The 25,114-nt window shown below is 45.4% G+C and overlaps 1 protein-coding gene and 1 long non-coding RNA gene across 2 annotated transcripts in view; both read right to left on the minus strand.

Annotated features, from left to right (window-relative positions):
* Positions 1 to 3,050: 3,050 nt before the first annotated feature.
* The window catches only part of gnb1l (guanine nucleotide binding protein (G protein), beta polypeptide 1-like), a 30,167-nt gene continuing 8,103 nt past the window's right edge, over positions 3,051 to 25,114 (minus strand). Inside the window, exons 6-8 of the mRNA XM_030105427.1 lie at positions 18,846 to 18,938; positions 9,573 to 9,788; positions 3,051 to 3,398 (exon numbers count right to left, since the gene is read on the minus strand). Of these exons, the coding sequence (XP_029961287.1) occupies positions 3,120 to 3,398; positions 9,573 to 9,788; positions 18,846 to 18,938 (588 nt within the window). The 3' untranslated portion in view covers positions 3,051 to 3,119. The remainder of the gene's footprint in view (positions 3,399 to 9,572; positions 9,789 to 18,845; positions 18,939 to 25,114) is intronic.
* Positions 22,942 to 24,635, minus strand: LOC115398588 (uncharacterized). The gene is made up of 3 exons (XR_003932587.1): positions 24,357 to 24,635; positions 24,132 to 24,187; positions 22,942 to 23,551 (listed from the first exon to the last, which is right to left on the minus strand). It is a non-coding gene; the product is annotated as an uncharacterized LOC115398588 (long non-coding RNA).

The raw sequence follows: 25,114 nt of genomic DNA on the forward strand, positions 1-25,114 counted from the left end.
TGATGATGGCGTGTAGTTTTAAAGAAAGGACAAAACATGGAGGTTCCCTTATATGGTCATTTTCTCAACCAAGTCCTTAACTGGACAACTTGAAGCTTTTCATGGTGGTAATTTTTTTTTCTTCCTTTTTTAAAAAAAAAAGCATTATGTTTTCCAAGTATCAGTAAATCAGACACGTTTTGGACTGGTGCACTTGGCAATTTCCATTCTGTTCATGCTTGCCATTTATGAAGTCTACATAAGCGGATGAATATTGATCCCTCAGTACAGAGAGAAATGATGACGAAGCCTTCAAGCCCTGGAAAATTGGGGAAATTGCGCCTACTGCAGGAATTAGAATGAATTGCATTTTACTCTCTATAATATTAAAAACTGCCAGCATGACTCCCCTGCAGGAAACTATGTTTATTTAAACACATTTCATAACTATTACATTCGATATCTAATTTCCTGCATCATTACAAAGTGCAATATGCTGATGACAAAACATCATCCTTCCTTTATTAATTCATATCTGGATCATTTTTGTTCCCGCAGATCTGAAAGAAACAGGGTGCCAAGGACTTGCCACTGAAACATGAAGAGACAGAGGGATGATAACGCAAGGAGAAGCGTCATGTGACGCTCGGCTGCATCTGGAACATCTGTTGCGACAGGCCCGTCGGGGGTTTGATGTGCCGGGCTCGGGCCCGAATCCCTCTGCTGCTGAGCACTCCGGCAGTATCTGGGGACACTTATTAATAACAAGCCAGGTAAACCTGCTGGGAAAGAGCCCATGTTTCACATACTTCCCCCCCGCCGGCCTCACAGCCAATACAAAACAAGCTACGGTTTACGCTGTTCATGAGGCTGCTGACGGACGTTTCAGGTGGAACATCCAAACCTATCACCACCGCAGCCAGAGCCCCTCCATGCATTTGTATTAATTCACATACGGGATAACAAATACAGTCAACGCCACCATGAGGGGAGACGTTGGTCTTGGCTTGTGAGGAGAAGGATTATTTTCCTAAAACTGCTCTTTTTCACCATTTCGGCTTTCTAAATAATCAGGCCCAGTGTGACATCTTCACCAGGAATAACACAACGGCGGGTTCAGGGGACGCACACACAGACACACACACACCTACCGGATGACGTCCCATCCTAAAGCCCGGCTGACCTGTGACCCCTCAGGCCAAGGAAGACACACGTCAGGTGATAACTGAAGCACCGGCCCATTGTGCAGACAGTCCCCCTGTCCATTTATTGACTTCCTAAATGATCCATTATGAAGTGATTTACGAGGCGAGCCGCCGCCGCCGCCGCCCCACCGCCAGGCACTTCTGTGGCCGGTGGGCCGCTGCCTCCTCCATTCAGCGCAGACATCTGCGCCAATGGACTCCGCATTTGATTTATCAGAGAATGGACGGAAGCCGGCCCACGCCGCCTCTGTTTGTTCGAAGCCGACAGGAGAGTTAGGAAGCTATTATGAATGCGAGGTGTCACCGCAGGGGTCACAGACAAAAGGTGCAGGAGCAGGAGCTCCGCGGGGAACAGGGGGAAAAACAAGTCATACACAAAAACAATTAGGGGGAAAAAAAAAATGTTTTTTTCATGGGTTATTAAGTTTTCAACAAATTCAGGATGTAAACATACTTTAATCATAATACTTTTATGAAAACAGGCAAACACAGAGGGAAAAAAAACCCCAGCAGATCTGCAGCTTTTTTCCATGACAGTATCGCCACACAGCCAAGCCGCTCGTCTCGCAAATGACCTTGTCTTTCCCCCGTTCGCTAATGACTCGCAGCCACTGCGCCGGGCCGGGCCCTTTGATTTCTCAGGCCTTTCCTGTACAGCGTGATGAGCTTCTCAACTCGGGATCGTCCCCGGGAGACCAAGTCGTTACGGAGCGGAGCGCCGAGCGTTTGAAGCCCGGGCCCCCGGCCCCCGGCCTCGCTGCGTGGCGTTGCAACACATGAGCTCCCATGCTGCTCATCGACGGGCTGAGATATTATTAGAGACAGTAAACGGGGAAAACAACACCTCTCTGTTTTCTTTGGGATTTCCACAACAAGACCTCTTGGCCTTCTTGGCAAATGTCATTTTTATGAGAAAACATCTTTATTTAGTCCTAAAAATCTGAAAAATGATCAAGATTGTATTGATGATTAAAAGAAAATTAAAAATAAAGCTCCACAGTAGTCATTTTTCTCACGTTCTTAACAAGCATTAAAAAGTCAATCAGATCATGAAGCGACCCAGAAGAGCCGTTCAGCACCCCGACTAAACCAACACCCCCCCGCGCTCCGTCTCCCCGCCGTGATTAACCCTGTTTGACAAATACAGCTCGGGTCAGGCCGGAGGGCCCGAGTGTGGAGCTGAAACCCGCTAGAATAACAACGCGGGATTAAATAGCTGCTCAGGTGCGCCGTACACCTCAAATTCAAGACCACTGAAGCAGATCTCCCATCAGACGAGTCAACACGTCCACAGAGCCGCGCCGAGCATTGAGTTCGGTTTCAGCAAACAGTGGACTGAAAGGAGCAAGCTGAGGCCTAATTAGCTATTTGAAAGCTACTTCAGGTGGCCTGAAAGGAGAAAGACTGTCTCTCTGCTTCTATACGGCTCTGATTTCACATCTAGAAACAAAAAAAACATCTTGAATGTGTTACCTTATCTGTACATTCATTCTGTTTACAGAAGTCACTCAGAGATCGTTCGAACGTGGGAGGATGAGCGAGTTTCTGTCCGAGCTTCTCCGACTCCCACACCCCACATGTGTTCATTTCAGGTTCAATACTGGGCCTTTAATGTTTTTCACATCATCGTTAAGAGCTGTTGGAATCCCACAGGCAAGAAAAAGCACAACTCTTTCAGTTTCTGGTTAATTCATCACTTCAATTTGTATCCATTACACGTTTTTCATTAAACAGTTAATGGTTTTACCTTCCACTGATTTCTTCTCATCACGGTTTCTTCTCGGCAGTTAAAGGGATAAAATCCTGTGAGGAATGAGGATGAACACACTGCGAACAAGTAAATCATTTTGGTGAGTTGAATTTTATTCATCGTATAAAAGACGGCTGCTGTGCATTCGGTTTATCAGTTTGTCCGTGGTCCGAGCCCGGCGAGGCTCAGACAGCGTCGCCGCCCTCGCTGTAAATGGACCACAGGCTGATCCGCTGGTCCTTGGACCCGGCGGCCAGCAGCCTCCGCCGGGGGTCCTGGTGGTCGGAGAAGGCCACGCTGAGCACCATGTCGGTGTGGTACTGGAGCGCCGCCAGCGGGCGGAGCTTCTTCCAGCCGAACACCCGCACCCGGTGGTCCCAGCCCGCCGACGCCAGGAGCTTCCCGTCCCCCCGGAGGCACAGCTGGGAGACCCCGGGGTTGACCAGCGTCACACCGTCCCGCAACTGTACAAACACACGCAGGAGAATCACGGCAGGTGTTTGCGTGTACGGAGTGACAGATTTACAGGAATCCCCGCCTCCACACGGACATTCACAGCAAATGTAAACGTCTGAGAAATAAAATTATTGCACTTAAAAATAAAGTCAGACATACTAATTAGGTCAGAGAGTCGATTAATCACACAGCCGTCTAGCAAAACGCGGCCAAAGCAAACACTGACAGAGCGAGGCTATCAGCTGATCTGATGACTGAGGTCCAAGTGTGAGGCGGAGGGCCTGTCGAACCTGGACACACACTCCTGGGAGTCAATCATCGGCCGTAAAACATCACGGCACGAGGGCCGCGAGTAAATCTCTCCGCGTCCCGCTATTTGGTTTGGAGGTGGGGAGGCGAGCGCGACAGGGCCTTGGGTTACCTGCGTCTCAGTTTGTTACGCGAGAGAGCGAGAACGCGCCTGATGAATTACATTCACACTGAAAGGTCTGATCAGCGGGCGGACGGCGCCGATAAATACGCCGCGGCAACGTCTGCCTGCTAAAGATTAGCCGCAGCCGCCCCCTCCCTCCCTGTGATCTACAGCGTCCCAAGGACTGAATCCATCTTTTTAAAGGGGCAACGCTCTGACATATTATAATGAATGGCGGCGGAGATCGCTATCTAAAGGTCCGCCGTGGCAAGGCATTCCTGGGGAGCGAACGTGCTCTTCCTGCGGCGCCGGAGGATCGCCGCAGGACCGCCGGATGGGACGCAAACATCTGGACAGCGGAGCCGAAATCCAACTGGACAGCGTAAAATCGACTTCATAAGTCGCGTCTGGGGAGACTAATGATCCGGGATGGGAGGAGACGAGGGGAGAATTTATCTGCGTGCTCCTGTTCCGGGCAGGAACCATCCACAGGCTGCATGTGGAAGATATAAGCCAGGTACTCACAGCCCGAGTGGATGAAGTGGAATGTCAGAGAGAGAGAGAGAGAGGGCGAGCGGGGAGGAATGTCATTGATCATAATGATAAAAAAAAAAAAAAAAAAAGGGTTCTCCGCAGACATATGATGCCATTTCAACTTTTCTTTTTTGGTAAATCAAACCACCGTCGGTGGCAGCGCCAGTGTGAAAGAGTGTGTGGCCGCTAAAGCCAAACCAAGGGGGGGTGAGAGATCGTTTGGAGCTTTGTTATTACCTCAAGTATGTGGTATGCCCCCACCGCTCCCCATCTGGTTCGCATTAGAGCCCTGATAATGATGGGTTTAAGTGTCTGTTTTTGTTTGTTTTGCTTCCCATAGTTTGTGTCAGGAAAAGGCATTTGTTTCATTAAAGGGTCAGTAGTAAGCAGTAAATTGGTGGAGAGGCAGTAACGGTCACTCAGCGAGGCCGGCCGCCGCCGTCTCTGCGCCGTCTGAGAAAGTGGAGCGAGAGCGGCGATAAATTAAAGTGAGCGATGCTCGTGCGGATGCGTAGGAATCGGCGACATTGTTTATTCTGCGTTTTCATGTGACAGGCTGAAACAATTAGCTGATTAAATGGCTGGGTGATGAACAGCAACGTTAAAAGTCGACAACCGAAGGTTAATTTGACGTTTTCAGGTGATTTATCTGTTAAAAAAATTTTTAAAAAATCACCAAAATTCTGTCTAATTTTACAGGGATACTTTGTGGAAAAGAAAATATTAAAAAACAAATGACATTAATATTTTTTCAGCTTTTTAAAGATAACAGTCCAATCAATAACAAAAAATAGGAGCCGACAGGAATATAATTTTAAGGCGCCTACAGTGTTTGTTCATATGTGAATTACTATATAAGAAACTGTAAGACATGTTAAAATCATCACTATTTATCACTTGACACATTCCTATTTTTGAGGCTTTTCCTTCATAAAGATGAAGCTTACATGATATCACCGTTTCTGGAATTCATTGCGAGTTGAATGAACATGGGCTTTTTTAATTCAAGTTTATTTGGTCGTTGGAATTGTGTCTGGAGCTTGTAAAAAAACATCTGATGTCTTCTTACAGGCGAGATTCTCCTGTTGAATCACTGTAGTTTTAAGAGATTTGTGCATTTTTTTTAATGTTTTTTTGTGGCAGAGTTTATTAAAGGATCATATTGGACATGTGAAAAACAAAAACAAACACTATTTAGATATCTGATTCTCGCCTTTCTGTGAGGTTGATATGAAAACTGCTTAATATTTATCATATATATGCACAGGGCACAAATCCTAACAAAAAAAGACTCAGAAACTGAAAAAGTAGGTTTGTATTTTCCATTAGTAAACAGTAATTTTATCACTGATTTGATTCTGGACAGTTTTTTGGACTGTTATGAAAATATTAGTTTAGTTTTTCTAAAAAAATTAATTAAAAAAAAGACTGAGAAATGACTTTGGGCAGAAATGTTAATCAGCTGCAGTCTCTGCCGTTTCTTTGTTGTTTTTGTTTTTCCTCTCCGTCACTCAAGCGATCGCTTGTTTGCTTTTGGAAAAGAAGTGACATTTGCTAACTGAGTGTTTTGCAGCACCGCCATTGTTACTCTTGAGACAGGCCCGCTGCACAGCTGAGCGAACGCTGCGAAAAAGCAGCAGCCCACCTCCACGACGTCAACAAACCAGGATCCGATCTTGTAAAGAAATCCTTCAAACGAGGAGTCCTGGCTCGGCTCGCGCCGCCTCTCCCTCCGAACCATCTCATCTCAGTCAGGATCCGTCTTCGAGCGCCGTCGTTTTTATTGCTCCAGCGCTCCTTCCTGGTCTGTGTTACAGCATGTAGACACACACACTCACACACACTTCGGGATCCGTCTCCTGCAGCATCTCCCCACGTTCAAAGGGGAGCGTCCACTTGGCAAGTCTCACTCAATGCCCCCCCCACCCCCTTCCAACGCTCTAACCTCAGACTTGGCACCGGCGCGAGTGTTCACACGGATCTAGTGAAACGTCCCATCATCGCTCACTCGCTGGAGCCTGGCGGCTGGGAGGCTTTTCGCAGGTATTCCTGACACGCCCCGTCCCTGACTCACACTCCGCGGCGGGAGATTACAGCCTTTTGTCACCTTGTCTGCCGGAGCGCGGCTGCGGCTGACAGGAGATGGACGTGTCAAACAGGTGAGCAATCCCATTCAGAAAACAGGCGGGGGGGGGGGGGGGGGGGCTGCTCAATAAAATAAAAAACAAAAAATGTCTGAATTTCTATGCGAGCTGCTCAGACGTACATCAGGGGTCGGATCAGGACGGACTGCCCGACGTGGGGCATCCTTGCACTGCGGTGAGGACGAGGGGCGGGACGTCCACCTGCAGCGAGCCGTCAGCCACGCTTGATTCATTCTGCTCATCTTCGTCTGTCTGTACCCGTTTCCTCCCTCTCCTGCCCGTGACCTCTGTCTCTTTTCATTTCTACCGGAGAAACCCATCAGCGCACTTGTCAACGAACGCGAGTGACCGCCCGAAAATACGTCCATGTGGCTTAGCGGCTTGCAAAAGTCCTCACACCCGGACACATTCCCAGAGAAACGCACGCTCAGAGGAATCTTCTGAGGCTTTATCTCACTGGCGCTGTGAGGGAAGACAGGCACCTCCAGCCAATTCAGACAATTAACCTCATATCTATGATTCTGGGGAAAAACCCACAGAGAGAACATGAAAACTCCAATCGAGACTCAACCCGGGAATAATTTCCCCCCTCGTGGGGCAAAATTCCGAGCCACTGCACCGCTGCGCGGTGAGTGTGATGCCTCTCTACTGCGAAGCGCTGCGGGGCCAGGGGGGTCACAGGGAAGATAAAAGCCTCGGGGAGCCATGTGTATTACATTAACCTCCGTTCCTGAGGCTATCGGTCTTTATCTGGCCTTGATAAGCTCACTTCACAGCCCTTCAGCTCCACTGAATCATAACTGCGCTGCGTTGTGTCACATTCAGTCTCTCCTTTTCACACACACACACACACACACAGCAGTACAGATGTGCCCTGGCCGCCCGGCCCGCCGCTCTGGTCTGCATCGCCGGGTTAATTTGTGGGAAGCGGGATGCTGTGGCACTTACAGCCTCCTCAGCCTTTATTGCAGCCTCCCACTGTGAACTACTGTTCCCTTTACAGCAGATGTGTTTTTTGTTTGGTTAGGGGGCCTCCTAGGTTTTGATATTTTTATTACCTCTCACGGGTCGTCCGTCAGGACCCGGGGCCCGGGTCCGCCACCCGGCAGGTCCCCTCGCCGCCCCCTTCGCTCCGGCCACACAAAAATACTTTTGTGGGAAGAACTGAGGATAGCTGTCTGGACGTCACACTGAGCTGCACTTCAGAATAATTTAAAAGCCCCTGTTGGATCCTTTCCCTCTCCTTGTGCTTTTTCCCTGTCATCCTCATCCTGGATTACACGCTGAATCAATATTTTGTTGCTCGAGCAAAATAAACCAAATAACCACTCTCCTCCTGTTTTCGGTATATTGAATCAAATCCTTCGTAGTGTTTTTCTAAACGCATATTTTGGCTGAAAAAAAAAAAAAAGGGGGCTTTGCAAATATTTCTAATTCAAGCATTCATTTGTAAAAAGCTCTGGAAAAAATAATACCCCTTCAGCGTGCAGGAGTGCACTATATCAGCTCCGGCTTCCCCTCGGCCCTGATTCATGGCGGCTGGCTGAAAAATGGGAGCATTCCCTTTTGCTCATGAAATCAAGAGAAAATACAGCCTGAAATGAGGCGTTAAGTCTCTGAAGCGCTGGCTGTTATGTTAAATGAATTACGGCGCGGCGCTGGTGTGATCTGCGCCGCCGTGGAAACTTCCAGACAGAACGCGAAACGCTGAATGTGTGTGAAGATAAATACGAGAGCTGAGAGGATGTCCCACTTGTTTCTTTTCTCTTTTTCTTTTAGATTGTTGAAGGAAAACATCGATTGTTTTTCTTCTTCTTTCTGGAAAATAACAAGTTCAATGCCATGTTTTTCCAGAACTGTAATCATTGGTATTTTAACCATATATCCAGGCCTAATGTGTGACTGTGTGTGTGTGTGTGTGTGTGTGTGTGTGTGTGTGTGTGTGTGGGTGGCTGGACTCTGGAGTGACAGCCCCAGCCCGGCCCTTGGCCCCTCGCCCTGCCAACGCTGTGTAACCAGCAGCTGATTTATGGCCCCTGGAGCCCCGCTGAGCCTCTTCCTCTTTGGCCCCTTAATGTTTTCCAAGCCAGGCTGGAGAAAGGCTCCCATCTTCTCCATTACCGTTGTTTTTCGTAATATTTTATGGGATTTCCGCAGACTCTCCTGTGCAGCAATTAGTTAACAGATTAGGAGGGTTCGGGATTTTAACAGGGGACCGGACCGTCCAACGGCACTTACACGAGACACTTTCAACATTTATGAATGATTGAAATCTTAAAAATGTGCAACTTTGAACTATTTCATAAAAATGCAAAGAAAATCGTCACTGATCACTATCATTACATTACTTTATACTCTATTATTATTATTATTATTGTTATTATTATCAGTTACTATGAACATTTAGCCTCTAAGCATTATTAATGCATAATTAATTTAGTATTTTAAACATCAGAAATTCTCTGTTTAGGCTGGTACAGAAACAATGTGAGTTACAACATTACAAGCAATAATGAGTAATGGAGTAAATACTAGTAAGAAAATACTTTAAATATTTAGTATTCTACATGTCTAAAAAAATCAAAGTACCAAATAATATATTGGAAATTGTTATTCTATCAGTTTTATATGGCAAACACTGACTGAACTGAATCATTTCTGTTTCTGCTCAGTGCATCCTTGTTATCCAAATTAAAAATGATGCACTTATATTTTTATTTAACTGCTTGTCAAATTCTGCAGTGTTGCAACACTCAACATCATCACAGCACGTTTACCTAATATCATCAATGGTTTGAATACCAAGGAATAAAGTAACAAATGGTTGAACAGTTTGCAAAATGAATTTAAAAATTATGAAAAAGTTACTGCAGGTAACAGGAAGTCTGGCGTTACCGTGGATTCTGGATGACTGCTAAGAATCGCTGTCCAAAGAGGAGGACGCTAGATATTGATTATGAAACTGATAAAGACTGAAACGGGACGAGGAGGACGAAGGAAGTCATGATGAGCAGATATGAAAAAAGAGGAGCAGAAGCAGGAATCGTGTGAGAGAAAACAGCAGCGCCTCTATCTGAGTGTCCTCTGCTGACCTGAAGCTTGCTCTGCTCATCCAGCGTCCAGGAGGCCAGCTCCCTCTCCGAGGAGCCCGATACGCCCCTCAGACGCTCGGTGTCAAAGGTCAGGCACATGACGGGCTCCGGGTGGGCTCTGACTCGGCTCAGGTCGGCCCTCTGGGTTACATCCCACAGCAGCAAGGACCCGTCCTCGTATCCAGCCAACAGGAGGGGCCCGGGGCCCGAGTCGGGCTGCAAGAGAGGGGGGGACGACAAGGAGGGGAACCAAGTGAAGACGTGAGGCGAGACCACAGGGACCGCCGAGCGGCGCTGGGAGCCCGGGGGAGCAGAGGTTATCGTCCTGGAAGCTCCCGCCGACACTCAGAGAGACGCTGCGGCCTCCATCCGTCAGGCGCTGCGCTCGCTTCCCGGCACTCCATTACGGCACCGCTCACTTTGCTCCTCATCCATATTGCCGAGCCGCAGCGCTCGCGGCCAGCACAGATAAATACAGTCAGAGACGCGCGCTGCGAAATACCAGTTTCCAAACGTATCATTCAACTCATTACAGATATATAATCTCTTTTTTTTTGTATGTGCTGTCTGTTTACGCCTCAACTTCTGCTCCTGCCAGACCTGCAGCACCGTGGAGTCGGACTGATTTCTTCCACTGAGATTATTATTCAACAAATGAAACTTTTCTTTTCTTTGTACTGAGGCCCAAAAAACTTTGACTGCCCGGCGCTCGGACCACTGAAAAGGCAACTTTTGAAAATGGGTCCCCAGGCAGAAGTTCATGAAAATGCTAAAGTTCTGCACATGCTCAGTAGATGGACAATAACAGCCATGTTTCCCTCCAGAGTTTCACGACTCCCAGTCCAGATTCTCCACGGAGTTGGTAGTTTAACAGCTGAGAGTCGCCGGAAGAGCAACTCAACTCCGTCATCTCCCACTGTTCATGTTTATGTGCACGTTTGGTTTCATTATAACAACCAACATGCTAACTGCATCGTTTTCAGCGTTTCTGCAGATTCAAATGAACCGACGTCGTTTTCGAAACATTGTCATGGAAATGAGAAACGTTCCTGAAACGTCATTAACATTGCACGTGCTCGTGCACGTGCCAGCTTGATGATTTGATTTGTAAAACATGACCGTGAGCATGACTTAATGGAATAAATGTTAAAGCAACAGTCTCTTGCCAGATAAAGGGTTAAAATTTAGTGTAAGAATTAGCACATGCATGTTTTCTGTGACCGACTGCTGCTTTAACTTTCCGTTTCTACAGCATGTTTGCATTCCACAGTCAACTAATGTACAAAAAGAAAACACAGTGTTTAATCCTGCTTCATCCCCATTTCACCTCTGAACACATACAACTGGCCAATGCATCAGAGTAAATCTTTCAAATCACATGAAATGAAATGAAACCACATGCACAAACAGGCGAGGACACAAAGCGTCTGTTAAACACATACGGAGGGAACCTGTGCCGAGCGAGCGCACACACTGCGGTCATGTGCGCATTTAAAGGGAAACGTCAACAGTGCAACATGTAAAGAGTGATAAATTGGTGCCTCTGCACTGTTGGGTAACACAGATAACCCCTCAGAGTGAGCCGGCTTCCTTTACATGAGTGTGTGTATGATGAGACGTGCACGGAGGGTGTGTGGAGGCAAACCCCGGGCTGTAAATCACTGCTGAGGATGAGAACATAAAGGTGGGCTGATAAAAATTAGAGGCTTCATATATCATCGGCGCTGCTGGAAGAGAAAGAGGGGAAATCATTCTGAAAATAAAACATATGAAACATTTCAGCTTTAACTATTAGGCACTGATTTAAATACTTGAAGAGCTTAAAAAATTTTAGATCACAGGCTAAATTGACAGAAAGGTTCAATAACTATTCTGCTACATCCTCAACTGGACTGAGTACCCCTGAAATAATCCTCCATCCTACATGTGACTGTCTGAAACCAGACACCCCGGCCTGCATGTCAGCCATCAGACTTCACTGTTTCTCAGTCATATATTCTGTGACTCTCATCAGTTCAGCATGAAAGTTGCAGAATACACGAGTTTTGTCAAGAACACATTTCAATCCACAAATACTAATATTCAAATAACAATTAGACTTTTTTTAAAAACATAAAAGGAGGCTGTACATGCTGAATGCATTTCAGATCTTCACATAGGCACTCTTTTTTTTTTGAAATACCTGCAGAAATAACACGGTGCCATGCAGAAGCTCCAGGAAGAAATTTCTTCCATATGTGCAAAAGAGGCCACGTCGGCCATTTTTCACCACTGTTGGTGAAACCCTTCTCACTTATCGCTCTGTATTTCCCCTTTTTCAGCTTTAAACAAATTACAAACAAAGTCGTGTATCCCTTCCAAACACATCAGCGGGGACGAACACTGACGGATCATGAAAACAAATAAAAACAAGTGAAAATCAGTGGCCCCTGCTCGCCGGCAGGGACCGGGCTCAGCGTTCCAGGCTTGGGGCCCACCGCTTCACTTAAGAGTAGGACCTCCTTGATTGATGATGTCATGGGTCAGAGGTCGGGGAACCCTGGGTAGACACCTAATTCATTATATCCTCCACAGGCCTTTCTACAAGAGGGCTCTCTGCTGGAGTGGGGCCGGGGCTCCGGGAGCAGATCCATCACTGGAGAACAGCTGGAGGGACAGACGCACGGCGAGCCGCTCGCAGAGCAGAGGGCCAGCGAAGGGAACTGCTGGGAGTCATGTGACCCTCTGCGGCGTTTTCTTAGCTGTATTTACGCAGCAAATCAGGGCTCAACGCTCAGTATTTTTTTTTGTATTTAATCAGGTAAACTTTGGTATTATTAATGAGAAATTCAAACAGTGTGAACCTCCTGGCTGCACTAATACGCATGTAATCTGCATCGGCTTTTTTCTTTATTTTAACAGCACTAATTGTCAAATATAGACTGAACACATCCCTTTGCATTAAGCAGTGGACGATATTCTACATGTTGAACCACACACGGCTGTTATTATCTACTATTATCTACTATGTATATATATATATATATATATAGTATTATAGTAGTATAGTATTTTTTTTTAAGTAGGTTAAATGTTTGTATGAGTATTGTAATGGAATACTGCCCATTTAATTAAAAATTTGCTTAACAAATAATGTTGTTTTAATGTGCATTACAGTGACGCATCCAGGATTTAAGAAGTTATAGTTCTGATCAAAACTGGTGTATATATAAAAACAATGGAAAAAAAAAAAAGAAAAAACTTAATTGTTGAATTAGATAGATCACAAAAATATTGTTCTTATATGTTTTATATTATTTATTTATTTTTTATTCTTTTTTTTTTTTTTTGCTTTTTCTGTGCAACATTTGAACTTCATGAAGACAAAGGAAGAGTCTGTCGCCTCCAGTGAGATGACTGGATGTTTGGAGACTCTCCATTGTCTGAAGTTCTGCACTTTTTCTTCTCTCTCTATTTCTGGTGTTTCTTTGCTGCCTGTTTTTTTGCTCTTTCTCCATTTCTTGTGTTTCTTTCCTGCCTGTTTTTGCGCTTTCTCTATTTCTTGCGCTTCTTTGCTAACTGTTTTTCTGCTTTCTCTTCTTCCTTCTTCATCTTGGCCTTCTCCCGGTTGCCCATGACGGCGACTTTCTGCAGCTTGTTGTTCTCGTCACTGAGAACCTGAATTTCCCGCCGTATTTTGTCGATGTTCTGCTTCCAGGTCTTCTCCTTCTCAATCCAGACCTCCTCTGCTTCTTTAGACCGTTTCAGCAGCTGTTCTTTCTGCTGAACAGTCTCTTCTCTCGCCTTCATCTCTCTCTGCAGCTGTTCTTCAAGAGCCTTGTTCTTTTTCTCCCACTCCTCTTGACTGAGCTGCATCTTGGTCTCCGTCTTGGTCTGGTTTGTCCGGCTGTCCAGGTTGGTCTGCGTGAACGCTGCCTTCTGGGCCTTGAGGCTGGTGGCTGCAGCATTCCTCTCGGCTTTGAGAAGCCTCAGCTCCTCTTTGTGTTTCTTCCGCAGAACAGACATTTCCTCAGCCGCCCGCTTCTCCTGAGTGGCCTGGCGGTCCTCCCACTCCCTGGTGGACTCCTTCAAAGAGTTCCTCAAGGAATCGATTTCTTGCTTGAGGTTCTCTGTGGTCCTCTCATATGTCCGTTGGAGAGCATCTTTCTGTGCGTTCATCTCCTCGTTTTTTGTGGCCATCGCTGCCTTCTGAGCCTTGAGGCTGGTGGCTGCAGCATCTCTATCTGCTGTGAGGAGCCTCAGCTCGTCCTGGTGTTTCTGCCTCAGAGCAGAGATTTCCTCAGCAGCCCTCTTCTCTTGAGCGGCCTGACGGTCCTCCCACTCCCTGGTGGAGTCTTTCAGGAGTGTCCGCATGGAGTCTATTTCTTGCTTGAGGTTCTCTGTGGTCCTCTCATATGTCCGTCGTAGAGCATCGCTCTGTTCATTCATCTCCTCATGCTTTGTGGCCATCGCTGCCTTCTGGGCCTTGAGGCTGGTGGCTGCAGCATCCCTACCTGCTTTGAGGAGCCTCAGCTCGGCCTGGTGTTTCTGCTCCAGAGCAGACATTTCCTCAGCCGCCTTCTTCTGCTGTGCGGCCTGATGGTCCTCCCACTCCCTGGTGGACTCTTTCAGGCGCGTCTGCAGAGAGGCTATTTCCTGCTTGAGGTGCTGCGTGGTCTTCTCATATCTCTGCTGGAGAGCGTCTGTCTGTGCGTTTGTCTCCTTGTGTTTTGTGGCTAACACTTCCTCCAGGTCAGCCTTGGATTTATCAATCTGCCGGTTCAGTGCCTCCTTTTCATCCTGCAGCTTGTGTTTCTCCTCCTCAAGGCTCTTGAAGCGGTGCTGGAGGTCAATGTACTGCTCGACCTTCTCATTACTTAAGGTGCGGTAGTAACGTAAGGCCTCACGCAGCTCCTGTTTGATTTTAAACATGAAAAACAAGAACAAAACAATGAATAAAATGGAACTGGAAAGTTTACATGTTTGAAAAGCATAAGCTTATTACTTTCTGGTTTTCTATGAGTTTGTGTGGTCTACTACTAAATATTTTTCTCCGAATGTTTTTAAAACTGTTGCAGTAAAGAAATTACCTTAACTCCTGGGGAACTATGGCCGGTCGCCTCCTCCTTTCTGTCCTCAGCTGCCCGCTTCTCCTCTGCGGCCCGGAGGTCCTCCAGCTCCCTGGTGGACTCCTTCAGGGTCATCTTCAGAGAGGCGATTTCCTGCTGGAGGTTCTCTGTGGTCGTCTCATATGTCTGTTGGAGGGCGTCTCTCAGTGCGATCAGCTCCTCATTTTTGGTGACCAACGCTGCCTTCTGGGCCGTGAAGCTGGTGGCTGCAGCATCCCTACCTGCTTTGAGGAGTCTCAGCTCCTCCTGGTGCGTCTGCTGCAGAGCATAGATTTCCTCAGCCACCCGCTTCTCTTTTGCGACCTCGCGGTCCACCCACATCCTGCTGGAGTCTTTCATGGACGTCCCCAGGGAGGCGATTTCCAGCTGGAGGTGCTCTATGGTCCTCTCATATCTCTCTTGAAGAGAACCTGTCTGTGCGATCAGCTCCTCATTTTTGGTGAGCAGCGCTGCTTTCTGGGCCATGAAGCTTGTGGCTGCAGCATCTCTCTCTGCTGTGAGGAGCTTCAGCTCGTCCTGGTGCTTCTCCTGCAGAGCAGAGATTTCTGCAGCAGCCCTCTTCTGTTCTGCAGCCTGGTGGTCCTCCCACTGCCTGGTGGACTCTTTCAGAGCCATCTTCAGAGAGGCAATTTCCTGCTTGAGGTGCTCTGTGCTCCTCTCATATCGCTGTTGGAGAGCGACCCTCTGTGTGTTCAGCTCCTCATGCTTTGTGGCTAACACTTTCTCCAGGTCAGCCTCGGATTTCTCCACACACACCCTCAAGTCTGCAACCTCCGTGCAGTTTTTACTTACCTCTGTGTGGAGGTACATACCGTCCTTGCATTTGGAGTGGAGCACATCGGTCAGGTGGGAGAACTGCTCTTTGAGCTGGTGCAGCATGCTGTGGGCCGTTTCAGCGTCATTCTTGTATATTTCCAACGCTGTTTTCAAGATCGGAACCTCCTCCTGCATTGTCCTGAGGAGCTGGTCCTTCTCCTCGAGCTTGGCCTCCATCTGCTCTTCTCTGGACTTAAAGGTGTTGATCTGGCGGTTCAGCGCCTCCTTTTCGTCCTGCAGCTTTTGTTTTTCCTTCTCAAGGCTCTCGAAGCGATGGTGCAGCTCAACGTACTGCTCGACCTGCTTGTTACCGAATGTGCGGTAGTAACGTAAGGCCTCCTGCAGCTCCTGTTTGATTTTGAACATGGAAAACAAAAACAAAACAATGAATAAAATGGAACTGGAAAGTCTGCATGTTTGAAAAGGAGTAGGACAAAGCATAAGCTTATTACTTTCTGGTTTTCTATGAGTTTGTGTGGTCTACTACTAAATATTTTTCTTGGAATGTTTTTAAAACTGTTGCAATAAAGAAATTACCTTAACTGTTGACGACCTGTGGCCAGTCACTTTCTCCTTTCCGCTCATGATGCTTGCTGTGCTATGAGCTGTGATAAACTCTGGCTGTGATAAACGCTCGCTGTGCTAAAAGCTCTCTGTGCTAAACCCTCGCTGTGCTAAAAGCTCTCTGTGCTAAACTCTCGCTGTGCTAAACTCTCGCTGTGATAAACTCTCGCTGTGCTAAAGGCTCGCTGTCTCGCTGTGGGAACACCTGGTTCTTCGCTCTCCTCTGTTCTGTGTCAAGACACGGACTGAGTGACATGCAGTAGAACTCAGGCCTTATATACCCTGAGTTCACTTTGATGCTGTGATGTCATCACAGCAGAAGAAGAGGCAAGTTGCTCGGTGCCATGGCAACCAGTGACATCATCACGTTGGAAACCCCAGCAGAATATCAGCCTCCATGTAAGGTAGAATTGAATTTTTCCTAATATTTTAATCTTAATCAACGTTCTAGATTATCTATCCAGCCATTCATTTTAGTATGAGGATCTTTACTGCTCTTACCAACTGATAATAAAGGTGACACAGAAAAAAACTTCATTCAAAATAGTTTTCCTGCTGCTAACGTTGTACAAAAATTCTGCATAACTCAGTGTTTATGTGATCTTGATCTTTGTTCAACTCTGTAGAGAGACAGTTTGACTAAACAATAGTAGATCTAATTTTCCTGAGTGAATCATGTCAAATGGATCAAACATATCTGCAGCGCCGAACTCAATGCTGTTGGAAAGGCCTCATATTTTTAGAACAGGTTAATGTGATAACATTTCTCATGAAGGCCATCACAAGAACAAGACATATTGATGCAGAATGACATGTTCTCATTGGACGGGCTATCTATTAAATGTGTAGAGCACAGACTCCTCTCTGACTAGTTTATTTTGAACCCTACGCAATGTAAATTGTTGGATTTTTGTATGATTATTAGATTAGATTTAACCAGAAGATGCGGCATCATGAATAAATTCAACATTCTGTCATGTCCTTGGGGAGTAATTCCGGTAAAAATAAAAGCCTGGTCGACGTTGCGGCCGCCACCGCTTCAACATGAGGAACCAATCACTTGCCTGGGTTTCGCTCCCGCTCCCTCCTTCACGTCACGGCCACGAGGCAGCAGGGCGATGAGCTGAGAGTGATGGATATCTGTATAGGAACATTTCCTTTCCCCCCCACCAGCCCCTGTTCACATTAAAATCCCTGCACATCATGCATCACGACCGTCCCCCTGCTCAAAGCCCAACACGCAGAGCACGAGTCGAAACCCCCAGACGAGGACCTGCTTTCCTCCTCTATTGTTTACTGCTTCACCACCAGCCAGATAAATCAGATGATAAAGCCCTGCCACCCTGCAGACAAAGCCTGGCGTACGAACTGAGAGCTGGGTGGGATTTGGAGGGCTGAACTGAGAAGAAAGTTCTGTTTAACGCCGCGTTTAGTGGTTTCCATAAACTCCAGCAGAGAGGTCTTAAAGGCCGGCCGTAAATCTGTTGGTGAGTCTATCTGAGAAATAAAGGAGGATAATCACTTCTCGTCTCAACGCTAGGAAGAGAGAGAAAAGGCAGCGATGGTGAGGGGAAAGACGGAGAGGCAGTGGCTTCTTCCTGGAGTGTGTGTGTGTTGAGGTCAAGGAAACAGTGGGCAGACAGAAAAATAGAGTGATTTTTTTTCCCTTCTTGGGGCAAACACGAGAGAGAGAGAATGGTTTCTGCATAAATGCACACACAGGTTGTGTTTTGGCGTCTTTTCCCAGTGCCTGCCCCGCTCCAGTCAGTCAGGAACAGATGAACAGGCCTCCGCCTTGAAAGGAATCAGCCTGAAATGATTTATAATCACCTGGGCCCTTCGGCTTTGAAGTCAGACAGCTGCCTGCGCTGTATTACAATGATATTATATCATTTATAATGATATAATTGATCATTATGTTTCCTGGCACTCAACGCTGAGCCAGCATTGCTTCATAAATCTTATGATGAAAGGTGGGTGCAACAGAGGAATCAAAGGGAAACAAAGAAAAACACAAACACCGTGTCAGCGGCACCGAGTCTCAAACGTTTGTCTATAATATCACAAACATGAAGTCACTTTTATGACTTTTCCTTACTCATGAAAATAACCCTGATGTGTATTGCAGGAATGGAGCATTAAACACACACAGGAGAGCCTCTTGCGAGAAGCTGTGTTCTCATTTCTGCTTCCTGTAAACTTGCATATCCCATAAAATTTATTCAAAACCGTCCGCAGGCTCGCGAAAGTCTGAAACCCGGATTCTCCGAGTCCCCGAAGCCAAAAACCAAAGCAGTTGACAATTAACCATAAAAAATAATTATAGGGTCTCATTAATGGGAGGAAAATAAAACTTTCAACAGCATTTACCAAACAGAAAGCTAAGTTTTTACCCAGATCGCGCTGGATGTACAGCTGCAGGCTGATATATGGCTGTGAACCGCCGGCCCTTCCAAACACTCTAATTACAGTCTTGGGATTCGCTGCCAGCTGAGAAGAAATGCTTGGAAAAACGGCGCAGAATGACTTGTTGGGCCGTAAATCATGTAGTGCTTCTCCCATGTGGATTTCTTTTTGACTTTTCTATTGTTGTGTGTCTGACTGTTGTGTTACTCAGTGAAGCAGGTGAGTGAAAGCAAACATTCAGCTGAGCATTAAAGAAAGAAGCGTTTCCTCCCGCTGGCTGTCTGAGTCAACTTGCTGAACTTGAAACGCACACTGGCAGACAGCGTGGTTAAAAACACATCCACAGCGATGGTTAGAATGGCACCTGAGGCGTGCTTACCTGCCAGAGCTGCATGGACATGACCATTCCCAGCTTGGCCTCTGGCAGCAGGGTGCAGACCGGGGTCTTACTGGGCAGCTCCACCACCCGGATCTGTGGAGAACAGGGCCGTTAGGTCTGAAACGTCACTTTCCTTTCAAACTTCAAGCTTCACCTCCAAAGTGACGGAGGGATCCTGAACGCCCGTTACAAATACGTTCAATATGTCTTCTGAGATTAGATTTTTCTTTAAAAAAGCAGCAACATAAACGTGTTGCTGTTTGCAGATCGATTGCCGGTACAGTACCATCTATTAGAGCCGGCGGCCGCCTTTCAGTGTATAATAAATCCTCCTGAGTGGAGTTTTCCTGCACACACTGGCACTGATTTGGGTAAAAACACACTCTCGCTAATGAAGCCAGTGATAAAGAGTGTCTGTGTGTGTGTGTGTGTGTGTGTGTGTGTGTGTGTGTACACACAGCTCATTCCTTTCACTTCCTGTGTACTGATGATCCACATATTCATCCTCATTAGGACTCAGATTAAACAGCCCTTTAAGGGAGCGATCTATATTTTAGCACACGGCCACATCTGCCCTGCATGCTTCCCCCTGCGTGTCTGGAAGGGAACGAAGGCCTTCCTCCTTCCTCTGCGCCTCAGGTGATCGCTGTTCTCGTGCGGCGTCGCACTGCCCGTAAATTAAACGCCCACGCGATTAATCAATGCTTCTGCCACGGCGGCGGCTCGTCGGCACGGATCTCACGGAGCGGTGAAACTGCCAGTAGAAAGCTTCAGATGATTGTTTTCTTGGTTCCATATCAAACCAGTGACCAGCGTTCTGCCTGCAGCTCTGAATCATACTATTGTGCTTCATGCAGGGTTTCTTGCAGGGTTTGATTGATGTGGGTGTTTCTCTCGTGTGATAAGCATCTGTCTCGGCCAGTCGTGCCTGTGGAATGGGGCGGAGAGGCCAGATGACAAACCGGGCCGCGGCCTGTTGTGGTTCGGGCCTTTTAATGGGCGTGTCGGTGTGTTTCTGTCTGTGTCTGTCGGGACAATGGCATTATTGAGGTGCTGGGAGTCACAGGCGCCCCGATGCCTGGCCCGCCGGGCCGGGGTTAGCGGAGGCACGTTGGGCTGGATCAGGTGACCGCTCTGTCCCTTTCAAGTGTGGCTCCTCCGCAGCGGAGCCAGTAACATGAATCTGGGGGCAATAAAAGATGGCTGAATAGTTGGCTGCCCTCTCCCCATCCCACCTCGCGGCTCAAACACTGCACCCACACAGAAAGCGTGCAGGCTTGTGGGCGCTGAGCATCGACTGAGACAGACAGAACTATCATTTAATTTCTCTGCACAATCAAAAGTGAGATTTCTCATTTTGCCCCAACATGCGATGACTAAAAGTATAAATATTCACCTTAATTTACCATCTGAAGCTGTATTAAGAGGCAGGAACATGCTTGGTGGTTTTTTGCCAAATTTAACAATCAGGCCTCATTAAAGTTGCGTGTTGTTTTTCACAGACTCATTCAGTGTCACGTGTCATCACCCAGAGCCAAAACTGACTGACATTTAACCAGTCATTGATATTTAACCCCTGTTGTATGGAAGTAAATCTGTGCCATCTGATTTTGAATTTGAATTTTTAGACCTGAATTATTTTTGCATCGAAATCTGACTTTGAATTTTAAAAGCGTTTGAATTTCCAGCACTGATTTCTTTTAACTGTGTAAAAAAATTCATTGCAAAAAAATTCAATGTCTAAAAAAATTCATAGCAAAAAAATTCAATGTCTAAAAAAATTCAGTGCAAAAAAATTCAATGTCTAAAAAAATTCAGTGCAAAAAAATTCGACGTCTCGAAAAATTCGGTGTAAAAAAATTCGACGTCTCAAATTCAGTGTCCAAAATTCGGAGTCAGAAATTCGCAGGCAACATCCGGGTAACTACGTCCCTACGGAAGCCCTAAAAGGACACGATTGATTTTTTTTTTTTTTTCGGCGAACCGGAAATCACGGGCTTTCGCCAGACAGCGACGCTCCGCTGCCCCGGACCGCAGACAGAGGTGAGTTTGTGCTGTTAATGAGTTATTTTGTGCTGTTGCCCTTTCCTGAAAAACTTATATGATGCACGCAAATCAAAACTATCTGTCCAGAATCTGCACAGTGCAGTAGCCATATTTTGCCTCCTAATACACGGACCTGTGTGTTCTCTTGCTGCTGTCTGTGTTTTAGAGCAGGACGAGCTGCAGCCTTCCAAAGAACGGCAACAACCTCACCAAATTCACCAGGTAGCTGTATGTACTTATGTAATATTCAAATACTGCTGTTTCCGTGCTTGCCATCCTGACAACCTTACACTCTGGTGTTTTTGCAGTTACATACATACAGCCGTATGGCCATAGCCTTATGCTCATTACAAAAAAAGATATATAAGTCACTGTTTCAAATGATTCTATGTTGACAGAATCATCAGTCACAGGCAATGTTAACTTACAAGAGCAAGGTGACTGAAACCTGCTTGAGAAACTTTAGATGTGTTTGGAAGTCTGAAACATCCAAATAAAATAAAATACATTCACTAATGTTTTGTCTGAATTCATAGTGAAACAAAAAAGGCATACTCTTTGCTTGTTTTTTTTTTCTTTACAAAATTAAGTTAAAATGAATCAATTATGACACAGTCAATGAGAAATGGGGGCTTGAAATGAGCCACAGTGAAATTTAAGGTCTTCCTGAATTGAAAAAATGTTCTGCTTGATGCTGACTGCAAGAAGGTTCTGCTTTGTTGGTTTTAACAGCCGTTATTCTATTGATGAAACAACCAAGACTGCTTCCTGATTGTATATTGTATTAATATAGCATTTTAGGGCTTGTTCAGTGGTGTTTTCTATTATAATTTCAGTTTTTGTTTTTACTGTGGCAGGTGGACGGAGATGCTGGTGGGACGAAGGATGAGGAAACCCTGTCAAAGTCTCCGCCTCATCCTGGAGCTGTGTGGAGGCCAGCTTTACACCTTCTGCTGTGTTTTCTCTTATTCACTTTCATGCAGTGTTATTTTCGACAAACTCTTGTCAGTTCCTGAATGATTTTATTGCAGAATATCATTGTCAACAAAGATTCTATTTTTGTATTAAACTGTTTCAAACTCAAACTCTTTTATATTTCCCAGTCTAATTATATTGATTCATATCTCTGATTTCAAGAATACTGGTTTCTGATGCTCTTAAAGCATTGAAGAGACCAGAGAGACTGTTTTACCTACCTGTACAGAGCCCAGCCTTACCTCGCAGTGAAGTTGTGTGTTTTACAACCAGGAGCTCCAAGTCTGCAACAAAGACCGGCGAAGAGGCCAGGATGCAGGGCTCAACGCTGTTTATTTAGAAAATGTAAAAAAAAACTTCACAGATTGTCAGTTATCAGTGTGTGCATGGATGTGGTTGTGTGTTAAACTATAACAAAAAGCTGTGCGACTGAGCCCACATGGGTGGTGTGCACGAGGGCATCAGCCATCCATTGATGTGTGTGCCTTAGAGAGATGAGGAGGAATTTAAGTACAGATGTACTCTATAGAGAGTGAACCAGTATGCAGCCACTGACTATAGAGGTTGTCACAAATATTTGAGTCCATTCAGCCTCCATTTGAGGGTATAAATATCAGAACAATTCAATAATCCTTTCTGGACAGTTTTATCTTTATAAAGAGATACTCTTTGTAAAAACTGACTCAAATCAGTCAAAACAAGAGATTCCATTCACACAAATTTATGGATCTTAACTGAAATTTAGCCGTGGTGTAGATTTGGCTGTACCATAAACTGAAATGCCTGGTTTTAGGTTTCAAGTTAACCATTTGTTCCGTCACACTGTTGCCACACAGGTGTAAGATTCAGATAAACCAGCTGACATCAACCTTTATTAGGCTCTGTCTGAGATCTTTGAGGTGAAAATCAAAATATCTACAAAAATGATTTACATTCAGGCATTTGTCTGAGACTGTCCTATAAAAATTAACATTACCTGATGATGGTTTGACCTTTCCAAAAAAGCTTAGCACACATGGATCTTGAATGTTACTTCAGTATTAAAGAATGCCACAGCTGAGTACAGCAGTGTAAGTTAAGCATATACAATGGAATAATGGATTTTTTCTTTTAGAAACTGTGGATATTTGTGAAGCATAGTTGGACTTAGAGGACATGCAAACATCCCACATTAAAATTAAACACATTTATTTGTTCCAAGGCATCCATGGAATAATTCATACAAACACCGTAAAAAGAGACAATCAGAAAACAGGTGTGTATAAAACACTGGAAATGGAAGTGTGCTCAACACAGTAGGCTACATTTTTTAACAATAGCTGTTGTGAGAACAGTTTTGGTAGGTGGGGGTTAATCTGACTCTGACAGCCGTGCTCTCATTAAAACCTCAGCTGTCTGTACAGTCTGGTTACCAGCAGCCTTATGACCTGCCTCAAGATTCACTTTGTTCATGACCACAAGGCAGAGCTGGTGAAGATCTGGATCACAGACAAAGTCAGGTTTCCAAAGACAGATGTCCTCCAAGACAATGTTCCCTCTGTCCACTGGCTGGAGGTCGTCCTGTGCTTGGTGAAGTTCTGGTTCATGATACAGAGGAAAGGTTTTCCATGGAACACATCGTGTCCTTTAGTGCCTGGCTGGATCCCCTGGGTATTCCACATTCTCATCACGACATCCAGCTCCTTCTGTAAAATAAAAAAGACACAAGACATCGGTCAATAAACATGAATGTGTGAGTAAATGAAAGTGAGTTAGTGAGCATGTGAGTGAGTGAGTTAATGCAATTAGATGACACCTTTATGACATTAACAAAGCAGAACTGGACATGACATTCAAACTATTACTATTTTCTTTCTTATCATTATCAGTGTTCTGTGCATGTTGTGTGTACATGTGTGTGCATATATGTGTCTTTTGATGCAGGTCTACCAGGTGTGAATGGGTGTGTTTGTGTTTTGAGCTATGTTCTTATGCCATCGTTTTGTTTTTTTTTCTAACCTTTCATTATGAAACATGAAAATCAAAAGTATCGGGGGAAAAAAACAAAAGAAAGCAGAACTGAAGGAAACCTTTGTCAACCATGTCTCCACTGAAGTTTAACACTGATTAGAACTCCTGGAACAAGTTTCTCCAGTAGTTTGCTTGCTGTCTTTGATATAGTCACCATCAGCTTTTAAATCACTGCTCAACTATTTTTCTCGCATGTCCCACGTCTGTCTGCATGTATCAAACAGCATGGAAACAGTAGTATTTACATAAAGCTACCTGGTGAATTTGGTGAGGTTGTTGCCGTTCTTTGGAAGGCTGCAGCTCGTCCTGCTCTAAAACACAGACAGCAGCAAGAGAACACACAGGTCCGTGTATTAGGAGGCAAAATATGGCTACTGCACTGTGCAGATTCTGGACAGATAGTTTTGATTTGCGTGCATCATATAAGTTATTCAGGAAAGGGCAACAGCACAAAATAACTCATTAACAGCACAAACTCACCTCTGTCTGCGGTCCGGGGCAGCGGAGCGTGGCTGTCTGGCGAAAGCCCGTGATTTCCGGTTCGCCGAAAAAAAAAAAAAAAATCAATCTTGTCCTTTTAGGGCTTCCGTAGGGACGTAGTTACCCGGATGTTGCCTGCGAATTTCTGACTCCGAATTTTGGACACTGAATTTGAGACGTCGAATTTTTTTACACCGAATTTTTCGAGACGTCGAATTTTTTTGCACTGAATTTTTTTAGACATTGAATTTTTTTGCACTGAATTTTTTTAGACATTGAATTTTTTTGCTATGAATTTTTTTAGACATTGAATTTTTTTGCAATGAATTTTTTTACACAGTTAAAAGAAATCAGTGCTGGAAATTCAAACGCTTTTAAAATTCAAAGTCAGATTTCGATGCAAAAATAATTCAGGTCTAAAAATTCAAATTCAAAATCAGATGGCACAGATTTACTTCCATACTGTTGTTGCATGCTGACTCATGACGGCTGATTTATGAAGGATGGCATTCAGTCAGATAGCTGTTTGACAGTTTATGACTGCAAAACACGTGCTTGAAGATCAGGTTGACCTGCAACACATTTCCTGATTCTACTTGATTCATTTTATCATCAGACACCGATCAACCACCTGGTGAATTTAACCAATTTAGCAAATCCACCTACTGTGGATGCAGCAGTATGCCTCTTTGACACAATTACATTACTGCAATGGCTCAAAAGTAGCTCAAAACTTTCTGACAAACTCTGACAGGTGA

Source organism: Salarias fasciatus, chromosome 12, assembly GCF_902148845.1.
Source record: "Salarias fasciatus chromosome 12, fSalaFa1.1, whole genome shotgun sequence".
In the NCBI taxonomy this organism is placed as follows: domain Eukaryota; kingdom Metazoa; phylum Chordata; class Actinopteri; order Blenniiformes; family Blenniidae; genus Salarias; species Salarias fasciatus.